Source organism: Pristiophorus japonicus, chromosome 15, assembly GCF_044704955.1.
Source record: "Pristiophorus japonicus isolate sPriJap1 chromosome 15, sPriJap1.hap1, whole genome shotgun sequence".
Classification (NCBI taxonomy): Eukaryota; Metazoa; Chordata; class Chondrichthyes; family Pristiophoridae; genus Pristiophorus; species Pristiophorus japonicus.
Genome location: NC_091991.1, coordinates 186,820,319 through 186,840,543, shown reverse-complemented (window position 1 = coordinate 186,840,543; position 20,225 = coordinate 186,820,319). Strand labels below are relative to the sequence as shown.

At 46.0% G+C, this 20,225-nt stretch overlaps 1 protein-coding gene across 2 annotated transcripts in view; it reads left to right on the top strand.

The window, feature by feature from the left end:
• gid4 (GID complex subunit 4 homolog) overlaps positions 1-20,225 on the top strand; it is a 101,937-nt gene that overhangs the window by 66,111 nt on the left and 15,601 nt on the right. For both annotated transcript variants that reach the window (XM_070901491.1, XM_070901490.1), the window contains one exon: positions 8,514-8,644. In XM_070901491.1, the coding sequence (XP_070757592.1) occupies positions 8,514-8,644 (131 nt within the window). The remainder of the gene's footprint in view (positions 1-8,513; positions 8,645-20,225) is intronic.

Genomic DNA, 20,225 nt, shown 5'->3' with positions numbered 1-20,225 from the left:
TATGTAGCGCCTTTAACATCGTAAAACGTCCCAAGGTGCTTCACCGTTGTAAAATAGAATTTGACACCGAGCCACATAAGGAGATATTGGGGCAAGGCTTGGTCAAAGAGGTAGGCTTTAAGGAGTGTCTTAAAGGAGGAAAGAGAGGCGGAGAGGTTTAGGGAGGGAATTCCAGATAGTGGAGCCTTGGCAGCTGAAGGCACGGCCACCAATGGTGGAGCGATTTGAAATCAAGAATGCTACAGAGGGTAGAATTAGAGAAGCATAGATATTGGAGGTTTGTGTGGCTGGAGGAGATTAGAGATAGGGAGAGACGATGGAGAGATTTGAAAACCAGGATGGGAATTTTAAAATCAAGGCGTTGCTTAACCGCAAGCCAATATAGGTCAGCGAGCACAGGGTGATGGGTGGGCGGGATTGGTGCGAGTTAGGACACGGCAGCTGAGTTTTGGATGACCTCAAGTTTACGTAGGGCAGGATGTGAGCGGTCAGCCAGGAGTGCATTGGAATAGTTAAGTCTAGAGGTAACAAAGGCATGGATGAAGGTTTCAGCAGCAAATGAGCTGAGGCAAGGGCGGAGACGGGCGATGTTCGAGGTGGAAATACAGAGAAGGAAAAATTATATTGAATGTGTCTACCAAAAATGGACTTGACCAAGATGAGACACAAGTACTTTACGTTGAAAATACACTCCACCTCTTTTTTTAATTGTCGATTTGATTTGGGATGCTGATAAACAAAAAAATGGGTGGATAAATTCTGTAACTAATTCCTTTCACATACCTGTAATCCTTAACCTCTAAGAAATAATTGGTCTATGCTGTAATCTTTAGATTTCTGTTCCACCATGATTCAGAACTCATCAATCAAATGCTTCTATCAACATAATATTTATTCAGTGGCTTTTGTATAACATTTTAAGTAAAATGTGAATTTAATATCTTCACCGTCAAACCTTTCTGGGTACTCCATGGGCCTCGGTTTCAGGGAGGAAGATGTTCAAAACCCACGATGATTTGTGATTTACTAAGCTTTATGTTCTTCAGTCTGAAGGTCTCCTGATTACTAGTCATTTATTTAGCAGATAATATATCCTATTCACCCTGATTGGCATGTAGTAAGGTGGAAGATTTGGGGGATGTAGGAATCACTGACCACAGCCACGGCTAGGGTGGCTCTTTTGATGTAAGTTTGAACTTTGGGCACCGGATTGCAAACTGCCTGGGCATCGACTTTATTTTTAGTTACTAATTAGTTTAAATCTATTTGGTTAATTTTGAATAAAGTTTGCTTACTAAGCTCAACCACAAACCAATAGATTCTGAAAATCTGTCAACCTTTGAAAATGTTCAAACCTTTCTGTTTTGAAATCCACGTTCAAGGAATCATAGTGAAAAGTAAATCTCTGTGAGTATATGATTTGTGGAAAATGAAAACTTGTTTTTAAAATGTGCCAATGGGAAGTGTTGCCAGTTCTCAGTATCAAATCCTAGGTTTTCAAACTGGGATCTGTGGGCTCCGTTTTTTTTGAGTAACTTGGTTTTTCTGGCGTAACTTAAAAATCCCCATTTTCCCCAATCAATTTGCACCAGTGTAACTGAGTTAGTTACGATTTTTTTAGTTCTTTTTTCTCAAAAGGGGGCGTTACTAGCCACCTACGCCAGTTCTGCCCATTTAGGCAACTTTGGCCAGCTAATAGTTACTCCACATCTACTTAGGTCAGCGTATGTGGCCACTTCAGAAAACCCTTGTGGAGAGTTAAAGAAATCAGCGCATGTAGGTACATCGGAGGCCATTCGGCTTGGGATAGGGGCGGGAAGCGGAGAGGACCTGCCTGCATCTAAATCACCAAGCCTTACAAACCACAAAACCTTATAAACAAAAAGTAATAATCTTCAAACTTGGCCCTGGAAGGCAGCGGGCCGGCGGGTGCGAGAAGCCACTCGGCCAGGGCTAGGGGCGGGCAGGAGAACAGATAGTGCTCCTGCCTGCCGATGATTTCTATCTGTTCTCCTGCCTTCCCGCCCCTAGCACTGGCCGAGTGGCCTCCCAGTGCAATTTCTAAGATTAAAGTGATTAAAGCTTCAAATCGATGCATTTACCAAATTAGGGTTAAGGCTTTTCAATATGGGTATCTAAAGAAACATGCTACTTAAACTGACTGCATCACCTATTAATGCACACACAGCTCCCCAATAAGCAATGTATTTTCCAATTTAAGTCCACAAATAGGCATTTTCCAACCAAATTAAAACTTCACAATGTTTCTCCTCTACCCTCTTCCCCCTTACATTCGCATGTTATTAAACACACTACCACCTGCCAACCTCTTCAGCGAGCATTTTGACACAGTCTGGCTCATATGATTCAGGCAGCACTGTTTCACATAGATCAATGGAACTAAGCAATCCGTGCAATTGCCACTCCATACCCCTACTCACAACATTTGGACGGCATCGGGACCCACACAGTGGCTGCAGCAAGACACTGAGAAGCTGGGGGCAAGAAGCTACTGCGCATGCATGGACGCTCCACTGCGCATGTGCAGACGTCCCGGCACTGTTTTCGGCGCAGGACGCTGTATCCACCCCCCCCGACTTGACTGGCCACGCTGCACGACCACAGGGAAGAGGCCGGACAGCGGTCAAAGTGGGAAGAAAATTTTTCGCTGCACTTCGGAACGAAGAAAAGTGGCACAACTCCGGTAAGTGCGCCGAAAAACAGGCTGGGCCAAAATTGAGGCCCGTCACTGGATCCCAGGGGTTCCTCAAGGCAATTGTATTTCTGTCTGATCATATTTATTTATCTTGTACTAGTAAGTCAACAAAAACTGCATTATTTTTCACTTTATATATTAATTGTTTACTCCACTGTTTTGGAAGTTAAGACGGGTGTCTCAGAAAAGGCACATTTTGAGTTAATGTAATTTCCAAATTCTGCCAAAGGAAGAAAGATTTGCATTTAAATAATACCTTTTACATCCTCAGCACATCTTAAAGCACTTCAGTCGATTCATTACTTTTGAAGTGTAGTTACTGCTGTTAAATACTGCAGCCAATTTGCACACAGCGAGGTCCTGCTGATAGCAATGAAACGGGTGACTAGTTGACCTGTTGAGGTGATTGTTGGGCACCAGGAGAGAGAGCTCTCTGCTTTTCTTTAAAAAAAAGTCACTGGATTTTTTACATCCAACTGAACAGGCAGTCAGTGCCTCAGTTTAATGTTTTGTCCTAAAGACGGCACCTCCAAGTATACAACACTCCCTCAGTACTGCACTGCGCTGTCAGCCTAGAATATGTGCTCAAATCTTGGAATGGGTTTAAACACAGAGGAGGGAGCGCTGCCACTGAAACAAACTGCCCTCAGGATCAATCATTGAAACTAAACATACATTTGGGCACCGTGAAGTATTGGGACGTGGCGTCTACACACGATTCACCACGTCTAAGCCAAGCTGTGCTGGGGAAACACAGGCCAGGTGCCGTTCCTCTATCTGGAAGGGAAATACTGGAACCCTTGGACAGTTCTTGTGTACCTGCTAGAAGTCGTTTAATAAAACGGCTCAGGAGCAGGTCTCCAGCATTTTGCATGTCGGAGGAAGCAAGTGATGGCAGGAAAAGTCCTAAACAGATCTCGCATTTAGCGGGAACATTATTATGTTGCTTTTCTCGTGACTGCCTACGATCTAAAAGAAAAACTTGTATTTTATATAAGCGCAGCAAATGAGCAGGATAAGGTTGACTTTGCGAGCATTTTATTTTAACAGCACAGCAACTTTTTGTTATGGTTACAAAGTTTTAACGTTTTGAACATTTTAGGTTTTAAAAAGCGATCAATTATTGTCAGAAGCTGAAAATTTGCTGTCAGTCACTGTGCTGGGGTGATCTGCTATCTGGATGTGTGCGATGCTGCATTACAATGAGACCAAACTGACTATGTTTGAGTCATCAATAAATTGCATATGTTCTCCTTTTCTAGGAAACACTCAATTTCTATTTGACCCATGATTAGTATTTGCTTTGTGGAGAGGGGGACGAGAAGGAGGGGAATGGGAAGAAAGAGAGGAACAGGCTGGTATTCAGAGGCAAGGCACTTCTCCATGAGGAGGGAGGGAGGAGGAATCATCAAAGCCACTCTTTTGGGGTATTAAATCCCATGACGACCACGTATGCACCAAGGAAAAAAGGAATTCTGGTGCAGAGGAACCAAGGGTTTCTTTTTTCATCGCAGCATAAATAGATTAAATTTCTGCAAAAACTGCCTCAAATTGCAAAGGATTGCCAGGATGTTGAACTCATTAATGTTTTGACTTCATCCTTCTGCAACTGCTCCGCAAAAATCCGCCAACTCAAATAAATCTCAACACCTCTTTTTAGTCCCGTCTACAAGCGCTCCACGACGTGGATGCCACGGCTGCCTCTACCAGCCGATGCACAGCAACTTCTCTCCATGATTGCGAACCTGACTCACAGGACCTCAAAGTACCCTCCATGCACAAAGGCTGCCAGCACAGTAAGTGTATAAATTAAAAGTCTGTACTTCTTGCCTTATAAACACAAGCCACACAGGGATAGGCAAGTATGTTTGATTCATAGTACTTTCCACAATTTGTCTCCCAAAAAAGTTGCCAAAGTATCTGTTCCACCAGTGGATATGTGGAGCAGTCTGCCAGAGGTGGTCATTGATTCAGGATAAATTGACAACCTTTTAAAAGTAGCTAGATTGATATCTGTTGAGAAGGGGATTGAGATTAAACATTGTAAAAGCATTATTATATCTCTTTAGGGAAAGTAGCAGAAGAAACTTGGCACCCTTTTAAAGTAGGTGCTCAACAGATGGTGTCGGAGCATGTCCGTGATAGAATGGGCTTGATAAGCTGGATGACCTTTTCTCGCTCCAGAGTTTGTCCTTATTTCATAGAATCACAGAACGGTTACAGCACAGAAGGAGGCCATTCGGCCCGTTGAGCCCGTGCCGGCTCTCTGCAAGAGCACCTCAGCTAGTCCCACTCACCCACCCTTTCCCTGGAGCCCTGCAACATTTTTTCCTTCAGGTAATTATCCAACTCCCTCTTGAAAGACATGATTGAGTCTGCTTCCACCACCCTCTCAGGCAGCGTATTCCAGATCCTAACCACTCGCTGCATAAAAACGTTTTTTTTATGTCGCCTTTGCTTCATTTGCCAATCGCCTTAAATCTGTGTCCTCTGATTCTCGACTCTTCTGCCAATGGGAACAGTTTCTCTCGATCTACTCTGTCCAGATCCCTCATGATTTTGAACACCTCAATCAAATCTCCTCTGCTCTAAGGAGAACAACCCCAGCTTCTCCAGTCTATCCACGTAACTGAAGTCCCTCATCCCTGGAATCATTCTCAAATCTTTTCTGCTCCCTCTCTAAGGCCTTCACATCCTTCCTAAAGTGCGATGCCCAGAATTGGACACAATACTCCAGTTGAGGCCGATCCCGTGTTTATCATTATTTCCACACTTTTGTACTCCAAATCTCTATCCAGGATCCCGTAATCTTTTTAACCGCTTTCTCAACCTGCCCTGCCACCTTTAACGATTTGTGCCCATATACCCCCAGGTCTCTCTGTTCATGCAGCCCCTATAGGATTGTACCCTTTAGTTTATATTGCCTCTCCTCATTCTTTTTACTAAAATATATCACTTCACACTTTTCTGCGTTAAATTTCCATCTGCCCCGTGTCCGCCCATTCCATCAGCCTGTCTGTGTCTTCCTGAAGTCTATCACTATCCTCCTCACTGGTCACTATACTTCTAGGTTTTGTGTCAAATGCAAACTTTGAAATTGTGCCCTGTACACCCAAGCCCCAGTCATTAATATATATCAGGAAAAGCAGTGGTCCCAGTACTGACCCCTGGGGAACACCACTGTATACCTTCCTCCAGTCCGATTTTTTAAAAAAACGTTCACCACCACTCTGTTTCCTGTCACTGAGACAATCCCGTATCCATGCTGTCACTGTCCCTTTTATTACATGGGCTTCAACTTTGCTGCAAGCCTATTATGTGGCCCTCATTAACCCTCTCTATTACCTCATCAGAAAGCTCAATCAACTTCGTTAAACGCGATTTGCCTTCAACGGATTCGTGCTGAAAAAGAATGTTCAAAAAAATCAGCTTTAACGAAGCTTTTGACGGTGATGTAACAAGGTGGGGGGTGGCGGGGGGAGGGGTTTGTGGGGGGCGGGGGAGGGGTTTGTGGGGGGCGGGGGAGGGGTTTGTGGGAGGCGGGGGAGGGGTTTGTGGGGGGGGAGGCGGGGGAGGGGTTTGTGGGGGGGGAGGCGGGGGAGAGGGGTTTGTGGGGGGGGGAGGCGGGGAGGGGTTTGTGGGTGGGAGGGGTTTGTGGGGGGAGGCGGGGGAGGGGTTTGTGGGGGGAGGCGGGGGAGGGGTTTGTGGGGGATGGCGGGGGAGGGGTTTGTGGTCGGGGGAAGGGTTTGTGGCGGGGGGAGGGTTTGTGGGGGGGAAGGGGTTTGTGTGGGGGGGAAGGGGTTTGTGGGGGGGGAAGGGGTTTGTGGGGGGGGGAAGGGGTTTGTGGGGGGGGGAAGGGGTTTGTGGGGGGGGGAAGGGGTTTGTGGGGGGGGGAAGGGGTTTGTGGGGGGGGGGAAGGGGTTTGTGGGGGGGGGAAGGGGTTTGTGGGGGGGGGGAAGGGGTTTGTGGGGGGGGGGAAGGGGTTTGTGGGGGGGGAAGGGGTTTGTGGGGGGGGGGAAGGGGTTTGTGGGGGGGGGGGAGGGGTTTGTGGGGGGGGGAAGGGGTTTGTGGGGGGGGAAGGGGTTTGTGGGGGGGAGGGGGAGAAGGGTTTGTGGGGGGGGGAGGGGTTTGTGGGGGGGGAGGGGTTTGTGGGGGGGGAGGGGGAGAAGGGTTTGTGGGGGGGGGAGGGTTTGTGGGGGGGGAGGGGGAGAAGGGTTTGTGGGGGGGGAGGGTTTGTGGGGGAGAGAGGTTTGTGGGGGGTGGGGGAGAGGGGTTTGTGGGGGGTGGGGGAGAGGGGTTTGTGGGGGGCGGGGGGGGGAGAACGGTTTGTGTTTGTGGGGGGAGGGGTGGCGGGGTGGCTGTACTACCAATGTTGCGGCAGGGGACGTTCAGTAGAGTAGAAATGATTAGCAATCAAATATTAAAACGAAAAACTAAATGCTGAAAATCTGAAATACAACATTGAAAATGCATAGCTGGTACAGCAACAAACAGACTTGCATTTACACAGTGCTTTTCATAGTCTCGGGTCATCCCAAAGCCTTTCACAGTCAGGAAAGTACTTTTGAAATGTAGTTACTGTTGTATTGTAGGGAAACCCAGAACCAATTTGTGCACAGCACGATCTCTCTAAAACAGCAAGAAGATAGATGATGATGGTTGAGGGCTAAATGTTGGCCATGAGACCTCCCGATGGTGCAGCATTCCCTCAGTACGACACTAATGTGTCAGCCTATATGCTCAGGTCTCTGGAGCAGGGCTTGAAACCACAACCTTCTAACGTGCAGCAAAAGTGCTACAACTGAGCATAGGCTGACACCTGATTATGTTTCTGTTTCAGTATTGGCCCTTCATTAAACCTGGGGATCTGATAAAGGATCTACACATGAAATGTTAGCCTTCGTCTACATAACGGAGACTGGATTTAAAAAGTATGAAATGCTCTGGGGTGTTTGGTGCTACATAAGTTCATTCTTTTGCTTTTGTACATCCAGAAAATGTGTGTGTTGTTAGCATTTTGTTTTCCTTTTTCTCCCTTCCACTCAAGTAAATTTTATAAATGGTAGAAAAGTTTTACAACTCTGTGTGATAGTGGGAGGATACTTCAAGCACAAGTACTTCCTCTAATTTCAATTTTTAAAAGTTGTCTGTAGGAAAGTGCTGTAATATACATGGGAATTGAATCATTAAGCAAAATGGGCTAATGTATAATCATTGGACAAGGTTCATATCTCCCTGTTGTCTAGAATGTGACCATGTGCTTTTGCAGCCATAAACAAGCATCTTGTCCCCTTGTACTTATTTGTATCTAAACAGTTTATAATCATTTTATCAAAAAGTATCTTGTATTTCTTGTGGACTTTGTCTCTTGTTTTCTAGTTTTTTTTGTAACTTAGCTTTTCATAAGGGAAAATACAATGTAATGTTTCCCCACTGTTAAAACCTGTTGTATGCGAGTACACCCCGCTTGGTGCCATCCCTCACAACATAATACCTATGTAAGAAGCATATTGCTTTTCAAGGTATTTTAATTACACTAATCTATGCAAGTGTCTCCTCATTATTCTCTTTGTTTGGCACTAAATGTGCAAAGTGTACCATGCCTCTTTTACAGGTATCAGCCTTTTTGACCAATGTAATTGTCTTTGATTCATTCATGCCTGGTATCAGTACAATATTTCAGAAACTCACAATGGGTGTGATGGATTGGGGAATAAATTAGAGTTTATAATGTCTTTTGTCAGATTAGTCTGTAAATTGATTTAATTGTACCAAGTTTTTCTTTCTTCTTCAACAGGAGCAGTTTCTAGTCCCTGATCACACAATCAAAGACATCAGCGGTGCTTCCTTCGCAGGCTTTTATTATATTTGCTTCCAAAAATCCACAGCTTCAATTGAGGGCTATTACTACCACAGGAGTTCTGAATGGTGAGAGGCACCAATGAACATTTCAATGCCAATCAATCTTATTATTTACATTCAGGATTGCAGAAATCGGCATTATTTGGTACATCCAGACACATTCCATTGATCATACAAACATAGGAACAAGGGTAGGCCGTTCAGCCCTTTGAGCCTATTCCAACATTCAATTTGTTAACCGCTGATCTGCATCTCAATTCCATTTACCCACTTTTTCTCCATATCCTTTGATAGCCCTAACAAAAATCTATCGTGCTCAGTTTAGAAAATTGCATTGCCCTGCAGCATTGAGTTTTCTGAGGAGAGTATTCCAGAGTTCCATTACCTTTGTGTGATTTCACCCCGAACTGTCCCAGCTCTCATTTTAAAATTATTCCCTTGTTCTGGATTTCCCACAAGATGAAATAATTTCCCTGCATGCACTCTATATCGAGAACCTTTTAAACACTGCAATTTGATCACTGCTCAACTTTCTGAACTCTAGGGAATACAAACCAAGTCTATGCCATTTACATAGAAACATAGAAAATAGGTGCAGGAGAAGGCCATTCGAGCCTGCACCACCATTCAATAAGATCATGGCTGATCATTCCCTCAGTACCCCTTTCCGCTTTCTCTCCATACCCCTTGATCCCTTTAGCCGTAAGGGCCATATCTAACTCCCTCTTAAATATATCCAATGAACTGGTATCAACTACTCTCTGCGGTAGGGAATTCCACAGGTTACCAATTCTGAGTGAAGAAGTTTCTTCTCATCTCAGTCCTAAATGACCTACCCCTTACCCTAAGACTGTGTCCCCTGGTTCTGGACTTCCCAACATCGGGAACAATCTACCCGCATCTAACCTGTCCCGTCCCGTCGCGTCGCGTCAGAATCTTGTATGTTTCTATGAGATCGCACGGGGTAGCATGGAGAAGGAATTCATAGAATGCATACGGGATTGTTTCTTAGAACAGTATGTTACAGAACCTACAAGGGGGCAAGCCATCTTGGATCTGGTCCTGTGTAATGAGTCAGGAATAATAAATGATCTCCTAGTAAAAGATCCTCTCTGAATGAGTGATCACAGTATGGTGGAATTTGTATTACAGATTGAGGCTGAGGAAGTAGTGTCTCAAACGAGCGTACTATGCTTAAACAAAGGGGACTGCAGTGGGATGAGGGCAGAGTTAGCCAAAGTAGACTGGGAACACAGACTAAACGGTGGCACAATTGAGGAACAGTGGAGGACTTTTAAGGAGCTCTTTCATAGTGCTCAACAAAAATATATTCCAGTGAAAAAGAAGGGCGGTAAGAGAAGGGATAACCAGCCGTGGATAACCAAGGAAATAAAGGAGAGTATCAAATCAAAAACCAATGCGTATAAGGTGGCCAAGGTTAGTGGGAAACTAGAAGATTGGGAAAATTTTAAACGACAGCAAAGAATGACTAAGAAAGCAATAAAGAAAGGAAAGATAGATTACGAAAGTAAACTTATGCAAAACATAAAAACAGATAGTAAAAGCTTTTACTGATTATATAAAACGGAAGAGATTGACTAAAGTAAATGTTGGTCACTTAGAAGATGAGAAGGGGGATTTAATAATGGGAAATGTGGAAATGGCTGAGACCTTAAACAATTATTTTGCTTCGGTCTTCACAGTGGAAGACACAAACCATGCCAAAAATTGCTGGTCACGGGACAATCACTTGAGACAATCACTATCACTAGGGAGGTAGTGCTGGACAGGCTAATGGGACTCAAGGTAGATAAGTCCCCTGGTCCTGATGAAATGCATCCCAGGGTATTAAAAGAGATGGCGGAAGTTATAGCAGATGCATTCGTTATAATCTACCAAAATTCTCTGGATTCTGGGGAGGTACCAGCGGATTGGAAAGCAGCTAATGTAACGCCTCTGTTTAAAAAAGGGGACAGACAAAAGGCAGGTAACTATAGGCCGGTTAGTTTAACATCTGTAGTGGGGAAAATGCTTGAAGCTATCATTAAGGAAGAAATAGCGGGACATCTAGATAGGAACAGTGCAATCAAAGAGACGCAACATGGATTCATGAAGAGGAAATCATGTTTAACTAATTTACTGGAATTCTTTGACAATATAACGAGCATGGTGGATAGAGGTGTACCGATGGATGTGGTGTATTTAGATTTCCAAAAGGCATTCGATAAGGTGCCACACAAAAGGTTACTGCAGAAGATAAAGGTACGCGGAGTCCGAGGAAATGTATTAGCATGGATAGAGAATTGGCTGGCTAACAGAAAGCAGAGTCGGGATAAATGGGTCCTTTTCGGGTTGGAAATCGGTGGTTAGTGGTGTGCCACAGGGATCGGTGCTGGGACCACAACTGTTTACAATATACATAGATGACCTGGAAGAGGGGACAGAATGTAGTGTAACAAAATTTGCAGATGACACAAAGATTAGTGGGAAAGCGGGTTGTCGAGGACACAGAGAGGCTGCAAAGAGATTTAGATTTAGATAGGTTAAGCGAATGGGCTAAGGTTTGGCAGATGGAATACAATGTTGGAAAATGTGAGGTCATCCACCTTGGGAAAAAAAAACAGTAGAAGGGAATATTATTTGAATGGGGAGAAATTACAACATGCTGCGGTGCAGAGGGACCTGGGGGTCTTTGTGCATGAAACTCTTTTAGAGTCTACCTATAAAACATAAAACATTAAACCGTGCCACCCGACCTGGATGACACACCAGACATTTACAAGGCCCTTTTTTTTCCTTTTTTTGTTTTTTTTTGGGTTTTTCTTTTTTTTTGGGGCACTAAAATCACCTTTTTCCCCAGTGCCCCCTATAAAAGGGAAGGGGACACTAAAAACACCGGCAATTAAAACAAATTAAACTTTAAAATGTAAAATCAAATTAAAATTTGGTTGCCGGGCGTGATGATGCACTCCAGTCCCTCCGGTGCCCACCTCTCGCGGAAGGCCGCGAGCGTACCGGTGGACACCGCGTGCTCCATCTCCAAGGACACCCTGGACCGGATGGAATCCCAAAAAGTTAGTTTGCAGGTGCAGCAGGTAATCAGGAAGGCGAATGGAATGTTGACCTTCATTGCGAGAGGGATGGAGTACAAAAGCAGGGAGGTCCTGCTGCAACTGTACAGGGTATTGGTGAGGCCGCACCTGGAGTACTGCGTGCAGTTTTGGTCACCTTACGTAAGCAAGGATATACTAGCCTTGGAGGGGGTACAGAGACGATTCACTCGGCTGATTCCGGAGTTGAGGGGGCTACCTTATGATGATAGATGGAATAGACTGGGTCTTTACTCGTTGGAGTTCAGAAGGATGAGGGGTGATCTTATAGAAACATTTAAAATAATGAAAGGGATAGACAAGATCGAGGCAGAGAGGTTGTTTCCACTGGTCGGGGAGACTAGAACTAGGGGGCACAACCTCAAAATACGGGGGAGTCAATTTAAAACCGAGTTGAGAAGGAATTTCTTCTCCCAGAGGGTTGTGAATCTGTGGAACTCTCTTCCCAAGGAAGCAGTTGAGGCTAGCTCATTGAATGTATTCAAGTCACAGATAGATAGATTTTTAACCAATAAGGGAATTAAGGGTTATGGGGAGCGGGCGGGTAAGTGGAGCTGAGTCCACGGCCAGATCAGCCATGATCTTTTTGAATGGCGGAGCAGGCTCGAGGGGCTAGATGGCCTACTCCTGTTCCTAATTCTTATGTTCTTATGAGATCCCCTCATTCTTCTAAACTCCAATGTATAAATGCCCAGTTGATCCAGTCTCTCCTCATATGTCAGTCCAGCCATCCCGGGAATCAGTCTGGTGAACCTTCGCTGCACTCCCTCAATAGCAAGAACATCCTTCCTCAGATTAGGAGACCAAAACTGAACACAATATTCCAGGTGAGGCCTCACCAAGGCCCTGTACAACAGCAGTAAGACGTCCCTGCTCCTATACTCAAATCCCCTAGCTATGAAGGCCAACATACCATTTGCCTTCTTTACTGCCTGCTGTACCTGTGTGCCAACTTTCAATAACTGATGAACCATGACACCCAGGTCTCATTGCATCTCTCCTTTTCCTAATCTGCCACCATTCAGATAATATTCTGTCTTTGCGTTTTTGCCCCCAATGTGGATAACCTCAGATTTATCCACATTATACTGCATCTGCCATGCATTTGCCCACTCACCTAACCTGTCTAAGTCACCCTGCAGCCTCTTAGCATCCCCCTCACAGCTCTCGCCGCCACCCAGTTTAGTGTTATCTGCAAACTTGGAGATATTACACTCAATTCCTTCATCCAAATCATTGATGTATATTGCAAAGAGCTGGGGTCCCAGCACTGAGCCCTGCGGCACTCCTCTAGTCACTGCCTGCCAGTCTGAAAAGGTCCCGTTTATCCCGACTCTCTGCTTCCTGTCTGCCAACCAGTTCTCTATCCACGTCAGTATATTACCCCCAATACCATGTGCTTTGATTTTGCACACCAATCTCTTGTGTGGGACCTTGTCAAAAGCCTTTTGAAAGACCAAATACACCTCATCCACTGGTTCTCCCTTGTCCACTCTATTAGTTACATCCTCAAAAAATTCCAGAAGATTTGTCAAGCATGATTTCCCTCTCATAAATCCATGCTGACTTGGACCGATCCTGTCATTGCTTTCCAAATGCGCTGCTATTTCATCCTTAATAATTGATTCCAACATTTTCCCCACCACTGATGTCAGGCTAACCGGTCCTGAGATAAAGGTCAGCGTACCATTAGCCATTTTGATTGCTTTCTGTACCTGTCCATTAGCATTCAGAGAATTGTGAACGTGGACCCTCAAATCCCTTTTCTCCTCTGCAACACCTAGTATCAGCAATAAGAAAATACTCCCATTTGTCTTTCTTGGATCCAAAATGGATGACCTCGCGTTTGTCCACGTGGAACTCCATCAAGCAGAGAATGATGCAGTACAGCAGACCATTCGACCCTTTGTGCTTGGCCCAGCTCTTTGTAAGAGTTATCCAATTAGTCCCACCCTGCCCACTTTGTAACTTCCTGCTCTCATCCTACTATACCTCTTAACTTGGTGTCATCTGCAAACTCGGATATATAGCCCTCTGTTCCTTCATCCAAGTAATATGTGGTGAACAGCTGAGTTCCCAGTACAGATCGCTAGATAATACCACCCGTTACATTCCTCCAATCCGAGAACATTCCCTTTATCTCAACTCATGTCATAAGGCTTACCTCCAATCCCACACGCTTTCATTTTTGCTAAAAGTCCTGTTGTGATTTTCTGGTGATGGCACATTTTTTTGTAGGATTTCCAATTAATGTGATAGTCTGTGGTACTGGAACCCTTTGAGAACTGTTTTGTGCTGCATGCAGTTATGGGCTCTGGCCATCAGGTGGTGCCATGGAGAAGGTTTCCACTTTGAAGTTGCTCTCAGCCAACCACAGGATCTCGGCAAGTAGAGGTAGAATTTTAAATGCACATTTGAACTTATTTTCATTTTAGCCCTATTCTCTTGCATAGAGCCCAAAAAATTATCTTCAGTTGTGACGCAGGATGATGAATGATCAAGTCTGAGACAGTGGAGGTCACAGGGAGCAAAGTTAAGTGGGTTCTTCTGCGTTCAGTCAGTCCTGTTAGCTGCACTCTGCCTGAGTGTGGCACTTCTTCTGTTGCCAATCTCACCCGGTTCCAAGTACACCCGCCAGCAGTTCATAGTACCATCCTTGCACACTGGGGAATGTGGTGTCTCCTTCACTACATTGGTCCTGTTCCCACTGCCACCTCCAGCTGCTTACACCACATGGCACCCCACTGGCCACCTTGGTGATTCTGCAGTGTTGGCTGTTAACTAGTTCCCCCAGCACACTCCACAATGGTGCTGGCTGCTTCCTATGGCTTACCTGACCTCTGTCTAGGCCCCCACCCCCATAATTCCACTACCATTTGTGTGAAAAATTGCTTCTTCATAGAAATTAAAGAAATTTATAGCACGGAAGGAGGCCATTTCGGCCCATCGTGTCCACGCCGACCGAGAGCTATCCAGCCAAATCCCACTTTCCAGCTCTTGGTTCGTAGCCCTGTAGGTTACGGCACTTTAAGTGCACGTCGAAGTGTCTTTTAAATATGGTGAGGGTTTCTGCTTCTACCACCCTTTCAGGCCGTGAGTTCCAGACCCCCACCATCCTCTGGGTGAAGACATTTCCCGTCATATCTCCTCTAAACCTCCCCCCAATTACTTTAAATCTATGTCCCCTGGTTGCTGAGGGAAACAGGTCCCTCCTATCCACTCGATCCAGGCCCCTCATCATTTTATCAGTGACTGTTTGTGCTGTGGGGTGCCCGCCCGCGATGCCTCCCGCCCGAACCGGAAGAGCGGCCCCCGGACCGCAATCATTCCCATCCACCACGTTGCCCGCTGAGCCACTGACTGAGTGGCCCCAATCCGGCGGACGGTCGCGAGGTTGCGGGGGGGCTGCAGAGAGCGAGAGCCTGGGGGGGGGGGGTGGTAGGGGAGAGAAGAGAGCTTGGGGGAAAATCGGAGGGGAGGGAGGGAGCTCAAGGAAGACGGATTACCTTCTTACAAGCCCCTACAAGGGACATCGTTGGAGTGGATGACAGTCACTATTCAGTTCATACCCAATAAAACTCTTAACAATTCGTAGACAATGCCCCATCTCTGGTGGGTGGGGTAAGGTCATGAACTTGCGTTGGGGTAAGGGACTTCGGCTGGGGATGCAGCACTTGTGTTGGGGGAGGAGGGGAGGAAATGCACTTGTGCTGGGGTATGGGAATTTGGCTGGGGGAGGGATGCACTGGGGTACGGGACTCCGGTTGGGCGAGGCAGCGCTTGCGCTGGGGGCGGGGGCAAGGGACTTTGGCTGCAGGAGGCAGCACTTGCGTTGGCTGGCACTTGGTGGCCTCTGGGGCGATCGATCCTCTCTGGCCTCTGGGGAGATCGATCCTCTGGCCTCTGGGGCGATCGATCCTCTGTGGCCTCCTCGGCTGCTCCGATCTTCTTTTTCTTTTTTCTCTTCTATAACAGTGAATAAACGTTAACATTGTTGTTGCCAATTTAAGTGTATCTAAGGGTTAAGTCATGGCGGGAGAGCTCAGTCCCCAGAGGCCAGAGGATCGATCTCCCCAGAGGCCAGAGGATCGATCTCCCCAGAGGCCACCAAGTGCCAGCCAACGCCAGTGTTATGCTCCTCCTGTACCATGTGGGAACTCGGGGACGACTCCAGTGTCCCTGACGACTACGTGTGCAGGAAGTGTATCCACCTCCAGCTCCTGACAGTCCGCGTTGCGGAGTTGGAGCTGAGGGTGGATTCACTCTGGAGCATCCACGATGCTGAGAATGACGTGAGTATCACGTGTAGCGAGTTGGTCGTACCGCAGGGAAAGGGTCCACAGCCAGATAGGGAATGGAAGACCAACAGGAAGAGCAGTGCAAGGAAGGTAGTGCAGGGGTCCCCTGTGGTCATCCCCCTGCAAAACAGATACACTGCTTTGGGTACTGTTGAGGGGGATGACTCATCAGGGGAGGGCAGCAGCAGCCAAGTTCATGGCACCGTGGCTGGCTCTGTTGCACAGGAGGGCAGGAAAAAGAGTGGGAGAGCGATAGTGATAGGGGATTCAATTGTAAGGGGAATAGATAGGCGTTTCTGCGGCCGCAACCGAGACTCCAGGATGGTATGTTGCCTCCCTGGTGCAAGGGTCAAGGATGTCTCGGAGCGGGTGCAGGACATTGTAAAAAGGGAGGGAGATCAGCCAGTTGTCGTGGTGCACATTGGTACCAACGACATAGGTAAAAAAAGGGATGAGGTCCTACGAAACGAATTTAAGGAACTAGGAGGTAAATTTAAAAAGTAGGACCTCAAAAATAGTAATCTTGGGATTGCTACCAGTGCCACGTGATAGTCAGAGTAAGAATCGCAGGATAGCGCAGATGAATACGTGGCTTGAGCAGTGGTGCAGCAGGGAGGGATTCAAATTCCTGGGGCATTGGAACCGGTTCTGGGGGAGGTGGGACCAGTACAAACCGGACGGTCTGCACCTGGGCAGGACCGGAACCAATGTCCTAGGGGGAGTGTTTGCTAGTGCTGTTGGGGAGGAGTTAAACTAATATGGCAGGGGGATGGGAACCAATGCAGGGAGACAGAGGGAAACAAAAAGGAGGCAAAAGCAAAAGACAGAAAGGAGATGAGGAAAAGTGGAGGGCAGAGAAACCCAAGGCAAAGAACAAAAAGGGCCATTGTACAGCAAAATTCTAAAAGAACAAAGGGTGTTAAAAAAACAAGCCTGAAGGCTTTGTGTTTTAATGCAAGGAGTATTCGCAATAAGGTGGATGAATTAACTGTGCAAATAGATGTTAACAAATATGATGTGATTGGGATTACGGAGACGTGGCTCCAGGATGATCAGGGCTGGGAACTCAACATCCAGGGGTATTCAACATTCAGGAAAGATAGAATAAAAGGAAAAGGAGGTGGGGTAGCATTGCTGGTTAAGAAGGAAATTAAGGCAATAGTTCGGAAGGACATTAGCTTGGATGATGTGGAATCTATATGGGTAGAGCTGCAGAACACCAAAGGGCAAAAAACATTAGTGGGAGTTGTGTACAGACCTCCAAACAGTAGTAGTGATGTTGGGGAGGGCATCAAACATGAAATTAGGAGTGCATGCAATAAAGGTGCAGCAGTTATAATGGGTGACTTTAATATGCACATAGATTGGGTTAACCAAACTGGAAGCAATACGGTGGAGGAGGATTTCCTGGAGTGCATAAGGGATGGTTTTTTAGACCAATATGTCGAGGAACCAACTAGGGGGGAGGCCATCTTAGACTGAGTGTTGTGTAATGAGAGAGGATTAATTAGCAATCTCGTTGTGCGAGGCCCCTTGGGGGAGAGTGACTATAATATGGTGGAATTCTGCATTAGGATGGAGAATAAAACAGTTAATTCAGAGACCATGGTCCAGAACTTAAAGAAGGGTAACTTTGAAGGTATGAGGCGTGAATTGGCTTGGATAGATTGTCGAATGATACTTAAGGGGTTGACTGTGGATGGGCAATGGCAGACATTTAGAGACCGCATGGATGAACTACAACAATTGTACATTCCTGTCTGGCGTAAAAATAAAAAAGGGAAGGTGGCTCAACCGTGGCTATCGAGGGAAATCAGGGATAGTATTAAAGCCAAGGAAGTGGCATACAAATTGGCCAGAAATAGCAGCGAACCTGGGGACTGGGAGAAATTTAGAACTCAGCAGAGGTGGACAAAGGGTTTGATTAGGGCAGGGAAATGGAGTACGAGAAGAAGCTTGCAGGGACCATTAAGACGGATTGCAAAAGTTTCTATAGATATGTAAAGAGAAAAAGGTTAGTAAAGACGAACGTAGGTCCCCTGCAGTCAGAATCAGGGGAAGTCATAACGGGGAACAAAGAAATGGCGGACCAATTGAACAAGTACTTTGGTTCGGTATTCACTAAGGAGGACACAAACAATCTTCCGGATAAAAAAGGGGTCGGAGGGTCTCGTAAGGAGGAGGAACTGAGGGAAATCCTTATTAATCGGGAAATTGTGTTGGGGAAATTGATGGGATTGAAGGCCGATAAATCCCCAGGGCCTGATGGACTGCATCCCAGAGTACTTAAGGAGGTGGCCTTGGAAATAGTGGATGCATTGACAGTCATTTTCCAACATTCCATTGACTCTGGATCAGTTCCTATGGAGTGGAGGGTAGCCAATGTAACCCCACTTTTTTAAAAAAAAGGAGGGAGAGAGATAACAGGGAATTATAGACCGGTCAGCCTGACATCAGTAGTGGGTAAAATGATGGAATCAATTATTAAGGATGTCATAGCAGTGCATTTGGAAAGAGGTGACATGATAGGTCCAAGTCAGCATGGATTTGTGAAAGGGAAATCATGCTTGACAAATCTTCTGGAATTTTTTGAGGATGTTTCCAGTAGAGTGGACAAGGGAGAACCAGTTGATGTGGTATATTTGGACTTTCAGAAGGCTTTCGTCAAGGTCTGGGATTGGGGGTAGTGTGCTGAGATAGATTGAGAGCTGGTTGTCAGACAGGAAGCAAAGAGTAGGAGTAAATGGGTACTTTTCAGAATGGCAGGCAGTGACTAGTGGGGTACTGCAAGGTTCTGTGCTGGGGCCCCAGCTGTTTACACTGTACATTAATGATTTAGACGAGGGGATTAAATGTAGTATCTCCAAATTTGTGGATGACACTAAGTTGGGTGGCAGTGTGAGCTGCGAGGAGGATGCTATGAGGCTGCAGAGTGACTTGGATAGGTTTGGTGAGTGGGCAAATGCATGACAGATGAAGTATAATGTGGATAAATGTGAGGTTATCCACTTTGGTGGTAAAAACAGAGAGACAGACTATTATCTGAAAGGTGACAGATTAGGAAAAGGGGAGGTGCAAAGTGGCCTGGGTGTCATGGTACATCAGTCATTGAAGGTTGGCATGCAGGTACAGCAGGCGGTTAAGAAAGCAAATGACATGTTGGCCTTCATAGCGAGGGGATTTGAGTACAGGGGCAGGGAGATGTTGCTACAGTTGTACAGGGCCTTGGTGAGGCCACACCTGGAGCATTGTGTACAGTTTTGGTCTCCTAACCTGAGGAAGGACATTCTTGCTATTGAGGGATTGCAGCGAAGGTTCACCAGACTGATTCCTGGGATGGCTGGACTGACCTATCAAGAAAGACTGGATCAACTGGGCTTGTATTCACTGGAATTCAGAAGAATGAGAGGGGACCTCATAGAAACGTTTAAAATTCTGACGGGTTTAGACAGGTTAGATGCAGGAAGAATGTTCCCAATGTTGGGGAAGTCCAGAACCAGGGGACACAGTCTAAGGATAAGGGGTGAGCCATTTAGGACCGAGATGAGGAGGAATTTCTTCACCCAGAGAGTGGTGAACCTGTGGAATTCTCTACCACAGAAAGTTGTTGAGGCCAATTCACTAAATATATTCAAAAAGGATTTAGATGAAGTCCTTACTACTCGGGATCAAGGGGTATGGTGAGAAAGCAGGAATGGGGTACTGAAGTTGCATGTTCAGCCATGAACTTATTGAATGGCGGTGCAGGCTAGAAGGGCCGAATGGCCTTGTCCTGCACCTATTTTCTATGATCTCCCTCCACTAACTTTCCGCCATTTTGTTTTTCCTTGATTTCACTTTAATTCACGGGCCTAGCTTTGATAAGATTGTGCCTCCTTGTTTTCGATACCTTCACCAGAAAAAATAGCTTCTCTATCTAAAGTACGGTGCCCAAAAATCAGCACACTACTCCAGATGGGGTCTGACATGGACACATCCCTTTACTCCACGGTTTCTAGTCTCTCACCATTAAGAAAATATTCCGATTTGTCTTTCTCAGATTCAAAGTTGATGACCTCATACTTTGCGACATTGAACTCCATCTGATGCAGTTTTCCCATTCTGTGTCCCTTTGTAACTTCCTGCTCCGATCTATACAACTTGCTTGCAGCCTCCTAACAGTGTAATTTACAAACTTGGACATACAACTCTATTCCTTCATCAAAGGCATTGATAAATATGGTGAAAAAAGCTGAGTGC